Source organism: Dermacentor silvarum, chromosome 11 (genome assembly GCF_013339745.2).
Source record: "Dermacentor silvarum isolate Dsil-2018 chromosome 11, BIME_Dsil_1.4, whole genome shotgun sequence".
In the NCBI taxonomy this organism is placed as follows: Eukaryota; Metazoa; Arthropoda; class Arachnida; order Ixodida; family Ixodidae; genus Dermacentor; species Dermacentor silvarum.
In genome coordinates, this window is record NC_051164.1 from 68403486 (window position 1) to 68417309 (window position 13824).

Consider the following 13824-nt stretch of genomic DNA (forward strand, 5'->3'; position numbering starts at 1 on the left):
TGCTTATAAAGATTGTGTCTGTGTTGCGTTGTGGCCCTGAAATTGGTTTTGGCTCATAGATATTCTGTATAAAGTCCAGTGGTGATAACGCAGTCGCCGCGCGCCGTAAGCTGTATGTGCGAGTGAAAATGTGCAAGGGGAGCCGACGACCACGTCTAAATCTCACGCGCGCAAGAAAAGCAGGGAGGAAGCGCGCCTTCTTCCGTTGCACTCAAGGCACCGGCGAGGGAGCGAGGGGGGAGGGATAGCGGGGCGGCGTTGTACTGTACTCTGGCATCAACTGCGTACTGCACGGCGGCGCGCGGTCACGCAGGCCGTATCTTGAAAGCGATCTGCGTTGGGCAGAATCTAGCAGTGTAGGTGCGTCGGTGGCTCGTAGCTTTGTGCGTGCTGTGTGTTCTCGGCGCTCAGTTTGCGTTGAAGCGATAGACAACAGCACAAAGGTCACTTCGCTCACTTCTCCAGCGGCGCTTCCACACGCCGCCAGCGATTGACAGCGCGTGTCCGCGCTTATCGAGTGTGATGTGTCGCAGCGTGTACCAGCGCAGCGGCAACATTAACTGGAAAAGGAGAGAGTGCCAGCTTGGCGGGCTAGGCCAGCTGCAGCAAGTGGCAGGATCAGGTTTGAATGAAGGGAGGGGGGAAGGTCACGCCCACGGCGGCAAGATCGCCGGGTCAAGGGATGCAGACCCGCCTCACACACGCACGCACATGTGCGCTCGCTTCGTATTCTGTCGCGGCTGAGTAAGTGCTTCTGGTTGCTGCTCGCGCAAAAATGACAAAATTTGGGGCAAAATGTCTAGGTTGTCGGAGGGGAAAATTCGTTATATCGAGGGGGTCTCCCGCTGCCACTTCGTTACGTAGAGGTCTCAAATACATGTGCTTCTATAGAGTAACGGTGGGGAATATAAAAACTTCGTTATATACAGGAATTCGTTATATGGAGGTTCGTTATAAGCAGGTTTAACTGTAATAAAATAAAATAAATGGGGGCTGCATCTGTAAAGTTGTGGTTCACCATAAAATGGACACGCACATTATCAAAATGGATGCTTTGACTCTTGATTCATTCCCTTAATTCATTACTATCATTCCATTCAATCCATTCCTTCTGGCTTCTCACTCTTCATGCAGGGATGTTGGCAGCGACGGGAAGTTCCCGCTGATCTGCCGTCTGCAGGCGAGCTCCCGTGGGCACCGCTTCTCAAGGACGTCAGCTGGACACTGTGCCAAAGCCTCCAAGGCAAGTGTGTTCATTCAAATTTTATTGTTGTGTTTATGTGTTACTCAATGGTAACAGGAAGCTCACTATGTCACTGCAACGGAACAGTAGTGCCACTTCACACTGCAACAGCAAAACACTTCACGCACTGACAGATGGCGCCACTATTTCGTTGTAGAGAAATAGGAATGTTTTGAACTGTGTCGCTGCAGACAACATGCAGTTGCCATTGCCTTGAATTGGCATTTCTTCGGACAGCATATGAGGGGGAACCCCCAAAAGAACAGACTATCTCCAAGAGAAAAAAAAATTTTTTTTTTCATTTAGGGCAAAAGCACTTATATTTATTCAATTATAAGGCAAGGATGCCAGTTGGAGAACCCAAGAAAGAAAACTTAAGTATGCTCACTAATATAAGGCGATATAGAGTAGCCGATGGATTATTCAGACTCGACAGGGATTGCCCAAAATACGGAATTACTAACCCAGCCAAAACGCAAAGTGGCGACCACAATATATGGGGTGAAGGGAGCTCCAACACATGTTGCTTCGCGATAGCACGGATATCACTTTATAGTGTGGCTTTCGTGGACTATAAGTGACCATATCATGTCAGTAGGACTATCTATCCGATTGGCTGCCCAGGGCACGTCATCAATAATTTTTCCACCGTTATTGTGAACAAATGTTGTTCGTAATAGTTTAGATGTTAGTTAATTTGTTTCCATATAAAGACACAGTTTTACCCGAAAGGCAAAGCATCGATTGCAAAGCAAATTAGTAGCGAGCTATACGGGGTAAGGATAGTAGTTTTATCGGCTGTATAAAGTTGGACACAATCGCTGTGAAAACGCTGGTGAGCAAGCGCGAGCGAAGGTTCGTGCAGTCTATCACTTCAGCGGAAACTGAGCGGCGAAAGCACAGCGCATCACATACGTCTACGAAGCTCCTTCATCACAGCAGTATGGAGGGGCTTTAGTTCAAAATGCCCAGCTCGCCTGTGGTTACCGGGATGCCGGAAACACTCGGCGCTGCAACAGAACGCTTGCAACGCACGCTGCTTGATCGCTCTCTCTGGGGATTGATGGCCAGGCGGCTGGCAGAGAGGTTGGAGAGCCTTCATGCGCTGGCTCCAAGACAACCGGAAGTAGACGACGTCACGTCACATCATGACGTAGAGCCAGCGAAGGCAAAGCTTAGCCCTGATCACTCAGCGAATGATTTGGAGAAAATGCATGGCTAGGGAGGAGGGTAACTTATAATCCTCCATAGCTCTCTTAATATGAGACGCTTCACTTAAATTGTGACGCGAATGTTTTACTGTAGCTGTACCCTACACGTCTACAAAATTTGTCCAAACTGTTTCAGGGACCCTTTAATACCGTCAAGTAAAGTTGCTGATTGACAGTCTTTCGAGGAGGAACAAATTCCTGCTGACTATTCCACAAATACTGAAAAAGAAAAAGAAACCATCATCATCATCTTCACAAGAGCACACTTGTCTCATGTCTTTTTTTTTTGGTCTTGGTGAAGAAGGCATCATTTTTTAAAACCGTGCACAAAATCAAATCAGAGCTTTTCTTTTTTTTCTGTCTATGAGCAGGCAGGAAAAAACACTTTGTGGCAATGCATCTCGTGCCCAATTCCACATGGTCCACTCACAAGAGCTCCAACTTATGCCAGCAGCTTCTGAAATCTCGTCAATTGTATAGGGACAAGTCTCGTTAGTTTTTCGTGGAACCATTTAAACAATCGTAGATACGACTGGCTGAAGGTCATCTAAAATGAGGGTGGTCTTCTAACGGCAATTTCGCCTCTTGGAACTACCCAAACCACTAAAAAAACTCATGTACGGCTCGGTGGCTTCTCTATGAACATTGTTTGACGCATTTCAAGTGTTTGTTTGGTCGTTTTCAAAAAAATAATCATCTTCTAAAGGATATTTGGTGCCCATAACGAACAGATGTCACGATTTTAAAACACAATTACAAAGAGCTCTATGAAACCAGTCCAGTCTGTTTTATTTCTTTAGAGTCTCTCCTAGTACGTGTTCTCCTCACTCATCATCAAACGCACCAACACTCGGATACATCAAATCAGTTTTATAAATATTTCATGACTCATTAACCCTTTATTTACAAGTGTTGCCTACAGGCAACATACCAGAAAAAAAAATTATTTCTTGCTCAGTTTTGGGATCGAGTACGAATTTCCTGGCTGAATGTGTTTGGCCCACACTGAATGACAGGCAGCAAGCGCCATCTTTTAGTTGAGAGCAGGAACACAGGATGAGGACAAAGAAGTTTGGCGTGCAACTTGCCTTCTTTTGAAAGCACAGTCAGAGGAGACTGACCGATGCAAGATCTCTGACTGCAGTGGTGTCATACACAAGATGCAAAGCAAATGAAATGTACACCTATGATTCACATATGCCGAGAGCCGTTTGTACAAATTAGAAACAAAGCTATAGGTGGCTTCGTGTGAAACCCACTTCACAGTTTCCTGCCTGGTGCTTACCCCTATTGCCAAGAAAGTTCTTGCAAAATCTTTTTTTTTCCCCATTATTATGCTTATTCTCGGATGTGTTTTGCTCATGTAGAGAAAAAACATGCGAGTTTCTTGTGACTGAACATCACTTTATATTTGATTGACGTGTGTGGCAACACTTTGGTGACTTTGCTTGGTTCAGTGTAAACAGATTCCCAAGTTCCTTACACTTTCACCTCAAAGGAAATTAAGCAGGGAGCTGAATGGTGCTTTTTTATAAATACATGTTTTTAGTCTAAAGTTGATTATTTATTAGGTTTTTTTTTTTTACCTAGTTCCAGAAGAATGAAAGGGAGAGCATTGCATGCAGTAATATTAGAAAGCAAAAATACAGGGCTTCCTACTAACTTCTCTAGCGTAGTAATGCTATGGAACGAAAGTACTCTTTCCGTTGATCACAAGCCAGCCATGATGTAACATGAGAAATGATAACATCTAATAGCAAACCAAACTACAGTAAAACCTCATCAACTCGACATATCTCAAAATATCGGTGAAGTTGAAAATTTTTTTCCGCCCATAGTTTCAACTTGTGTATTTTTCACCTATTACCTCGAAAAGTGTTTGTGCTAGACTCTGGAGCTGGGAGCGTTTGTGCAGCGGTGAGCTGGGAGTCTGTCTTTTCTTTCTCTCCCCTCCCCTTTAGGACACTGTCAGTGACGCATCAAAGTGGTCACAGTATTAATTGTGACCTCGGGCAAGACAATCGGCACTTTTGAGCAAGCGCGATCAGCCTGCATGCTGCGCCAAAAAGAAGTCAGCATGTGAGGCCCAGAGCGTTTCAGCATGATCGCTGCTTTATACGGATGTTCGATTCATACTCATGCGACGGTGAGGTGTAACTGCCGTGTCACTCATCGGCTTCTGCTAAAGGCGTGACAATTGCACTCATCCATAGTTTCGGTGTATGAAGTTAAATTGTCCAGAATTAATTACGATGCAGAAAGTAAGCAGCGTCCGCTTTTTGGATGTCCGGAAACAATTATGCTCGGATGATTGGCTTCAAATATTGCATTAGGATCAATCGTCCTAACTCTTTGCCAAGCATGCTGTCTTGGCACATTGCCAGTAATGCTGTTGCCCGTAGAGGCCAACGTCTCCAGTGCCGATGCACGCAAAATTGACTGAAAATATTGACAAGTGGTCTATGTGTGGCCAGAAGTCTTCTACTCTTACAATTTCACTTATCTTGAAATTTTTACAACTTTCATTTAACAGGGGTTTACTGTATTTGGATGACAAAGGAAAAGCACAGCGCTCTCCTCGCCGTCCAAGTTTAGGGCGCAAGGTTAATTGTATCATGTTGCACCAGCCAACCTCATCCTACTTTAGAGACAGTTTGTTCTGACCTCATGTTTCACTTCCTTTGATTCACGTAGTGTGTCACTTTTGATTGAATCAGTTGAAGCTGCAGCGGAACTTTTCAACAAATTCAGCACACAACACACACTGAAAAATAAAAATTAGTTTATTCGTCGATACGGCTAACAAAACGTGTGGGCTCGTGCAGGCAAGCCAGCTGCCACCAACGGGAGTTGCAGCAGCCTGACTCATCTTTACAAGCAGTGGTTCGACAACGAGCACAGTTATTTGGAAAAGAAGCGACGACGCCTGGAGGAGGCAGCCGCCAGCGCCCCCAAGCGAGCCAAGCTGGAACCCGCACTCAGCTGACCACCTCGTCCAGGAAAGCCTTGCAGCAGCGCAGGCACTGTTCGTACACGTCCTCGAAGCCCTGGCTTCCGTTGTCCTGTCCAAAAGAGGCGAAGAACGCTCGCTCAAAGTCGGTGCCGAACAGTGGTTCGGGAAGGAAGTGCAGTCAGTAAAACCAACTGGAGGCACAAAACAAACTGAGCATGCCACCCTCTTGACGGCCATGTCCGAGAGGCATAGGTCAGCAGAATAAGCACACACGCACTCACATTCACCCCTATTTTTTTAGACTGTGTACTCACACTCGCATTCGTACTCGTGCTCATAGTTACCTTCGTTCATACTTACTGACACACACTCACGTCCACTGAAACTCATCGACTTTCATTCGTGCTCACTAACACATTCACGCCTTTGAAATGAGTGTGGAGTGAGTACGAGCCTGTATGCTGACCTATGCGGAGAGGCAAGTCTAAATGCACAAGCAATGTGACCTTGCCTTGCACGTGACCATTTAGATGTGCCATGAGAGAGTGCTACTTTCTAAAGGTCATTCTTCACAATGCAACACAATCTGTCTTGCACTCTGTAATCCGGTGGAACTGATGTTTGATCTGATTAGGTTTAGCGTCTTGAAACAATGGAGAGGCTATGAAAGATGCTATAGATGCATTAAAACTATTTAGCACGACTCCAGGGAATTCAGTCTATAAAAAGATGCACACACTGGAAGAGGAGACACATGGAAGCACTTGTGTTTGACTCTTTTTTCTATGTGTGTATTTTTTTTAGTGCTGGGCCCCTCAACAGTTATGCAAGACCAACTAGCCCAACAGTCAGTCCTTCTCGGGAAAGATGTGATGTTTTAATAAAAGCACACTACATACACAGGCGATTCCTTTTAATACTGTATGAGCTCTGGTAAGCTGGGCAGTTCAGGGGCCTTTATTTAGTTCCCACAGATTCAGTGCTGTTCTGATATGATGAATGGATTTTCATCATTCTTGCCCATTCATCTTGGAACTTGCTTATGCTCACATCACAAAGGCAAATTCGACGCTACTATCAAGTTCCAATGCCATTTCAGCAACTCCATATGGCCATCAAGTGTGTACTACTCCCTGTGTTTGTCTTGAGTGACACACTCAGATGATTGAAAAGTAATACATAACAAGACTGTTACGACTATTGAAATTCTATTGCACAGATATGTAGGTCATTTGCTCGTGAATTGAACTCGCCTTCTTTTTTTAAGAAAAAAAAAGTTGAAGTAAATTCAGGGGGAGGGGTCATTACACGGGAAAAAAAGAAGTTGACATTTATTTGCAAGAGTCGGAATTTAATATCACTAGGAGCCTCCTTCACATAGCTGACAACTTGTTCGTCCATGCGAGAAAACTTGCATTATTTTGGTCCTCGAAAAACACAACAATCTTTCTTTGTAGCTCAAGGCCATTTTCTTGTTTCTTCCAGTAGCAAACATGCGATGGGTTGACATTGCAATGCTGTCCAGCAGCGTGGTTCCCATGCTCTACGACATTCAGTTTGAAACGAGTCGTGTAACTGGTGTAACGGCTCACTGCACAATGCGCAGCACCCCAGAAATAAAAAAAAAGATGTCACAACGCAGCACCCGATCATCAAAGAAGAAAGTCACATTGTGATAGTCGATGGTGCTGGCCAATCACGCCGAGGTAAAGCGGACATTCTGAACACCGACCCTGAAGGTCGGGTGTGCATTTTTTATGCTAAATAAAAATAAGTCAATTCTCACGGACAAAATCAAGTGCATTACTCGTGTAATGCGCTTGAAGCGCATTACACGAGTAGATATGGTAATTTTTTATGTGACCAACTCAAATCAAATGCTATTTTTCTTTGACTTCTGGTTCCAAAGCATTAGACACCAGACATGATCCTAGATGTGAAAAAACAAGTCTTTTGAGAAAGTGAGAAAAATACTTTTTAGTGACAGTGCTCGCTGGAGCTTGCTGCATCGACTTTACAAGTTATCATCGTGGTTGACATTAAATATGCACATGTGGCACTGATATTGGAAAAAAGGCATAAAAAAACTTTAAGCCTTGGCCTTTAATAATTATCCATTATCCTAACTTGTGTGACATGGGTATTCACGTATAGCGAAGCTATGTACAATATTTAATCATTAGTCTATTTCAGTACCTTCTGATTCAAAAGACATTAGAAAGGGGAGCGTGTTACAATGCTCATTGGTAGACAGCAAACAAAACGCATAGATAGTATACAGAATCGGCAAAAATTATTCAACTGCAAATTTTAAAAAGTCGTACCCCTGCATTCTAGAATTTTCTCCACTCATCATTCCGCATTGACTAAAGAGAACTGAATGACAGCACCGCAACTCGAACTAAGTCGTTACTTCACTTGAATGACGCTCCATGACAATTCCTGCGTAAAAATTTTATAACTAGGCACTATCAGCATTTACTGTAAAGCGATGGAGTGAAGGTGCATTTCTTAAATGTGAACTGGAACAAAATTTTACTAAGGCTAAATTGGTTATAAAATCAGTACAGTAGACTTCCGTTAATTTGATTTTTCGGTCAATATGATCTGACCGAAGGTCCCGGCCAGCACACATGCATTTCTATGGGCCAGAACTTTCGTTATTTCGATCCTAAAATTGGCGTTTGCCAAGTAATTCGAACATGGCCAATCAGCATGCACCTACCTAATCACTATGGTGACCCCTATAGCGGCCCCTTTAGTGGCAGCGTCTGTCTAAGCAGAGCTTAGGGGACAGTGAACTTGTTGAACACTCATCATCTCCCATCGAAAATGCCTATTGTTGTCCGACCCTAGGAAGATTTTCAAGCAATAACGGTAGCTCGCACTGTCCGATTACAATATTTAACCAATTCTAATGCGCGCCCACCCCGCCTTTTTCTTTTTTGAAGAAAACCGCATGCGCGGCATTTGTATGCTGTGCCGCATGACCCAGCTATATTGCGGCGAAGCTGACTTTAGAAAACCGGCCGCCATTGTGCAACACATATTGGACCCTTGCTCAATTTTCCTGCTATAAAAAGTCGATGCGAGTTGATTTATACTTTGTTTAGAAGCTTTAGTGTGATTTCTACATTAGTTTTCTACTTTGGACAGACAGAAAGCGGGTGCGCTCGAATCGGGCAAATACTGCCAAATGAATCAGCAGTGTGTTTTGACGTTTTTTTCTGCATCTTGTTCAACTCGACCCGCCGGATAATTTGACCAGTTCCGTCGGTCCCGTCAGGGTCGAATTAACAGAAGTAGACTGTAGTGTAGTATACTGCTGAAGCAATCTTGGCGAAGCTGCAGGGCTGGTAATTCTCTAATTTTGTTATTAGCAGCCTTCAAGGGCAACTCCGGCGATTTTTTGGTGTCCACCGACCTTAATAAAATTTTCAATATATGTTGGCTTTTGCACTCTGATTGTCTGTGCCAATTTAGTTTTCCTGAAAATGAATTTTAATGATCGGTTGCGTGTTCTCGACTCATGCCCACAAATCTGCGACTTTTTACTGGCCACCCTGTGTTCGCGACGGCAGACATTGCACCGCCACCACACCCAGAATGAGAAAGCATGCTCCTTTTTCTATGAGACAGCCGACCATTTATCGTTTTGACAGACGCGATAACCGGTGCTTCTCTTTGTCTTGCCACAACACAATGCATTGAGCTTGGGGCATGTCAGCTGCCTTGTGCAGTGGCAAGTAACAAGCAAACGGCGATTCTTCAGCTTTCATATCATCGCTGAAATTGCCGCTGCCTAGTTCGAGAGAGCTGGAAAAGCGCCCAGTGTTGTCAGAAGACATTGTCAGCTTCGCTTTTTTAGCATTAGCACCACGTGTACTGCATGTTTACATTATGGTAGTGTAGGATCTGACATCATCGACTCATTGTAGATGTCACATGAAGCAGCTACCCATTTTAGTACCTCGTTTATTGGTTATTTAAAATTATTGATGAGTTTCTAAGCAAATTGAACCACTCTACCAGTGGCAGGACTGTCAATGCCATTTGAAAATGACAATATCCTAATATGCTTAAAGGAAGCACCGGAGTTGCCCTTTAACTACACCTAAGCAGACGACGCCTGGTAGGTATGAAGTAATTTCCAGCATGTTGCCTCTGAAATTTTTCCATGAACATCGCCTAATCTCTCAGGTCATGCCTGGGGCCGCCGTGTTCTTAGTCATATGCCACTTCCGGTGAGCAGTAATGACGTCTTTTTTTTTCCAATTTCATTATCAGAGTGACTACTTTTGCAAGCCTTTTGTAACGCATCAACTCATATTTCAAACATAAAATTATTTTGCATGGAGGCAGTGCCATATCTATGCTATCGAAAAGTAGGCCTTTTATGCAGCCCAAAATTTCCTCGCGATTGGCCTTTAAGCGACTCCTCAACTTATAAATGAGTGCAAAACATTACCTGAGTGCAGCATCTTTCTTTCTTTTTCTAAGTTGAGGGGCAGCACTCTGCTCCATTCCATGGGGTCAGGGAAGAGCCTCGAGTAGAGAGACAGTGTTTGCCAATGTGGCGGTGATGGAAGTGTGGCAATTCCATTCGTTGCAGGTTGTTGGAGCGAAATAATTCGCAAAAGAAACTTGTCAGTCCGCAAAAACAGAACCTTAGCCTGGCATACCGGGGCTCCAGTCTAACGACAATGCTTGTATTCTGGATTTATTGTCACCAGTTCTCCCAGTGCGGTGATCATCTGCTTGGCGAGGTCAGAAGTGAAACAAAGCGTTGCACTCAGTATTTGTAAGTTGATAGCGCAAAGTTGCAGAGAAGGACTGGAAAGACGCAACACAAGTACTAAACTCAACATTGAAGTTGGCGCTTGTGTTCTGTCCCTGCTGTCCATCTCGGTAGTCCACATTATAAGCTTACGAAACTGTCACACCGACAAGGCCGGAGCTCCATCCACCATAATCTAGTGCACTCACGTAGTACGGATCTCGAATAATGGTCTTCCCCTGGGGGTCGTACTTTCCAAGAAGCTCGATCCGCGCCTTGCTGCCTTTGGGCGCCAACTCGCGCAGGTCCGAGATGTTGGCCTCGTCCATGCCAAAGATGTACTGGAAGCGGCTGAAGTCCTCGGTTGTCACCTGCGGGGAGCCCGCAGGGGAAAGCTCTAGAGAAAAAGCTTCAGCACGGCCTCAGATGTGTGCGTGAAATACAGAAATGCTCTCTCCTTGGGCAACCACTAAACCGATTTAAATGAAATTTGTAGCATTAAAGAAAGCTGGATCTTAGTGGCTGTTGGTAGCATATCTTTTGCTGATGTCCCTGACTCTTTCCAGAAACAATTGCTTGGAACTACCAAATTTCAAGAAAATGGCACATTGGGTTGACAACAATGACTGATTGTTTTTTTTTTTTTTTAACATTGATCGAATAATGGATGTTAACGCCCAAAAGCAATGCATGGTCTGTGAGAGACGCCATAGTGAAGGCTTCTGGGTTGCATTTGACTACTTTGCACAAGGTACAGGAATTTGTTTGTTTTTTTCCCATTCCTCCCTCATCGGAATGTGACTGGGAATCAAACCGGTGACCTCATGCTAAGCAGCAGAACGCTGCAGCCATTGAACCATCACAGCAGGTAAGTTCACAACTCTTCTCTCAACAACGAGATGCAAGAGAACATCACCACAGGAAAGATGCACAATTGTGGATTGCAACACTTTTGCATCTGCACGGAAAGCTCTGCAACCCTTCCACGTAAATGTGCGAATGTTAAAGAATGCATTCGTGCAGCACCACAACTCACCAGCCTGGCCCGGTGATCCATCTCGACATTGTGGTCCTTCATGCACTTGATGGCACGCTTCTCGGGCTTGCAGCCGATGTGCCAGTCGCCAGTGGCCGCACTGTCCACGTCCCACTATGCCATGTATAAGTAGGTGGCAGAAGGGACAGGTGAGAAGCAGTTGCATTCGGTTAAGGTATTCAGCGGTAGTACTCTGTTGCCAACTAGTAGGTTCATACTGAACAAGTGCTGTACTGCACTTATTTCATCAAGGACAGAAAGGACGGAGCTCAGTCTTCTCTCCTTCTTGTTGAAGTTTGCGTAGTACAGTACTTGTTCTGTTAAATGTTCTCTTCGTGGTAAAGTACTGTTTCAGTATCAATCACCCAGCAGGTAAAACAGAAAATTAAATATGTGACACGAGAGAAAGACAGCATCAGGGCCTACAAGATGCCAAGCATGTCTCGACAATATTCTAATTGAAATTAAGGAGAAGCGGAATGTGGCAGGCCATGTAATGCATTTATCCGGGTGCATGTTATATAAATGTCAATGTCTGCTAAGGGAGAAGGCACTCGGTAAAGTGCAGTAAAGAATTAGCTAGAGTGATGATATTATGAAATATGCAGGTATAGGAGGGGGCTTGGTTTATGAGAGTGAGAGATCAGTGGCAGTACTAATGATAGCTCTCCAAGAGAGGCCTTTTGTCCCACAGTGGATTTAGAGTCTGATGACAGGCAGTCAATAGCATCTTTAGGCGACTGCTGCCTTTCAAACTCCAGCAAGAGTATTGCGCTTGTGAGGGCAGTGCTCAAAGAATAGTTGCTATCAGTGGCCAACTGCTAGTACTCTTTTATGCGGAAGGGTGGATTCACAAACTTGGCTTGCTGTTGCAGCACAGGCAGGCAGCTAACAAAATAGTGACTGAACACACATTGCAACACGAACAAAAATGTCTCCTTTGAAATGTAGCTTGCTGTTTGTAAAAATTGCATACTTTTGCTATTAAGGAACAAGCACGGAAGGCGAAGTGGCTTAATGTCACCAGGCAACCTCCTTGTCTCCTTTCTTTTTTGAAATTTGAGACTGCTGATAGTGACCCTGTACATCGTCCCACGTGTACTTGGTACTCACACTCTCCCTCTTTCTATTCCCCTTTTCCCTTACCACTAGTGTAGGGCAGCAAACGGAACACTCGTCTGGTTGACCTCCCTGCCTTTTCTCTCTCTCTCTTCTTTTTGATTTCAAAATGCGAGCCAGCTTTCCTTGTTCCAGAACATCGCAGTCACTGTACAGGTGCTAAATTTTGGAAGATGAAATAGGTGCTCTAGTCAACAGCAGTCGAACAAAATAATTAAGGGATGTCGCAGAGCCAACATTTCAACAAGTAAACGCTATACTGACATCTGCAAGAGCAAATCTCGTTGATTTTGCTACTCCAATCAGCTGAAAGAGAGTTCTGCCACCAGTGGCATTCGTGGCCCAGTTTGACCTTAGTTGAGGCACAAACTCATCAACAAATTATTGTGATCGTGTTACGACATAGGTTAGTTTGAATATATATGTTAAACACACCACACTGCACAAAAAAACACTGTACGGTAGACTAATTTCAACAAGAGGTGGCAGGTTCCTAGCTGGGTAGCCCTTATGAAATGTGCAAGGCAATCTGCGCCAGTGGCGCACTTTTTTTTTTTTTTTTTTGACAATTCGGAGCCAGCCGTATAACAAGCAGGTGGCGACTATCGAGAGCAGCCGCAAACAGCTGGCGAAACGAGGCATTCTTTTTTTAAGCAAAGATCAGCTAAGGGAAGTGCCAAAACGGATCAACGACACTGCTGACTAATAATGTATCTCTCTTTTTTTTTTTTTTTTAAATATAAGCATCAATCGCCGCTGTTCACGAAAAGACGACAAACTGCAAAATTTGCTCTCGTCACAGCCCGTGAACATTTCAAAGGCAGCTGCAGCTTGCACCTCCAGACGAGGGGAATTTCTCAGTGTACACTATTCTACACGCTATCTCAAGTAAACATAAGCTGGCGATAAAAGATAAAAATGAGAACGATCGTTGGAATTACACGGCAACTTTGACGGGCAACCACCAGATGCATTTCCTTGTTTTATATGCGGTGCAGGAAGTGCTCTTTTCAATCTTGTGAAGCAGGTCTGAGAGTGAAGTGTCAAAGTTAGGAAGTACTCAAAATATGTGGCACAGGGATCACAGTAACCGGTGCGCGGCTTAGTTCGCGAGCATGACTTGCTCTTGTGCAATGAATCTTGTTTCTAAGAGCAGCAGTAAGAGCAGAGGTGCTTTCGCAAAGCTTACATCGTCTAATACGCCTCTCTCTTTAGCGATGTGCCTGAAGACAGCCTCGGCAATCGGGGACCGGCAGATGTTTCCTGTAGAGAGAGAGAAAAAAAAAAGAGCTCTTGACCGCCGCCACACAAACAGACAATCCGAATGAACAGGGCACGTGTACTGCTCGCTTACCGAGACAGACAAAAAGTACAGAGTTAGAAGGCTCAGTTTCTGACATCGTGAAAGCTCGGCAGGCGCCAAACGAACAGCACGATCACTAGCAGTTCACTGCAGACCACTCCACGAACGCAAATCTAACAGCA

General features: G+C 44.5%; 2 protein-coding genes across 3 annotated transcripts in view; one reads left to right on the forward strand and one right to left on the reverse strand.

The window, feature by feature from the left end:
* The window catches only part of LOC119433293 (tRNA (guanine-N(7)-)-methyltransferase non-catalytic subunit wdr4), a 61836-nt gene extending 56417 nt beyond the window's left edge, over positions 1 to 5419 (forward strand). Inside the window, exons 9-10 of one of the 2 annotated variants that reach the window (XM_037700438.2) lie at positions 1135 to 1243; positions 5280 to 5419. In XM_037700438.2, the coding sequence (XP_037556366.1) occupies positions 1135 to 1166 (32 nt within the window). In that variant the 3' untranslated portion in view covers positions 1167 to 1243; positions 5280 to 5419. The remainder of the gene's footprint in view (positions 1 to 1134; positions 1244 to 5279) is intronic. The other variant, XM_049659010.1, reaches the window with a different exon arrangement.
* LOC119433296 (low molecular weight phosphotyrosine protein phosphatase) lies at positions 5379 to 13823 on the reverse strand. The gene is made up of 5 exons (XM_037700441.2): positions 13694 to 13823; positions 13529 to 13602; positions 11221 to 11334; positions 10394 to 10555; positions 5379 to 5516 (listed from the first exon to the last, which is right to left on the reverse strand). The coding sequence occupies exons 1-5, from the start codon at positions 13737 to 13739 to the stop codon at positions 5433 to 5435; spliced, it is 480 nt and encodes a 159-aa protein (XP_037556369.1). The 5' UTR covers positions 13740 to 13823; the 3' UTR covers positions 5379 to 5432.
* Position 13824: the final 1 nt, after the last annotated feature.

What these genes read in the sequence shown, in the direction of transcription:
- LOC119433296 (XM_037700441.2), bottom strand. Translation starts at nt 13,739, where the DNA reads ATGTCAGAAACTGAGCCTTCTAACTCTGTACTTTTTGTCTGTCTCG. An exon ending in TGTACTTTTTGTCTGTCTCG is followed by an intron (nt 13,603 to 13,693) that starts GTAAGCGAGCAG and finishes CTCTCTCTACAG; the next exon opens with GAAACATCTGCCGGTCCCCG. An exon ending in TGGATCACCGGGCCAGGCTG is followed by an intron (nt 10,556 to 11,220) that starts GTGAGTTGTGGT and finishes GGCTCCCCGCAG; the next exon opens with GTGACAACCGAGGACTTCAG.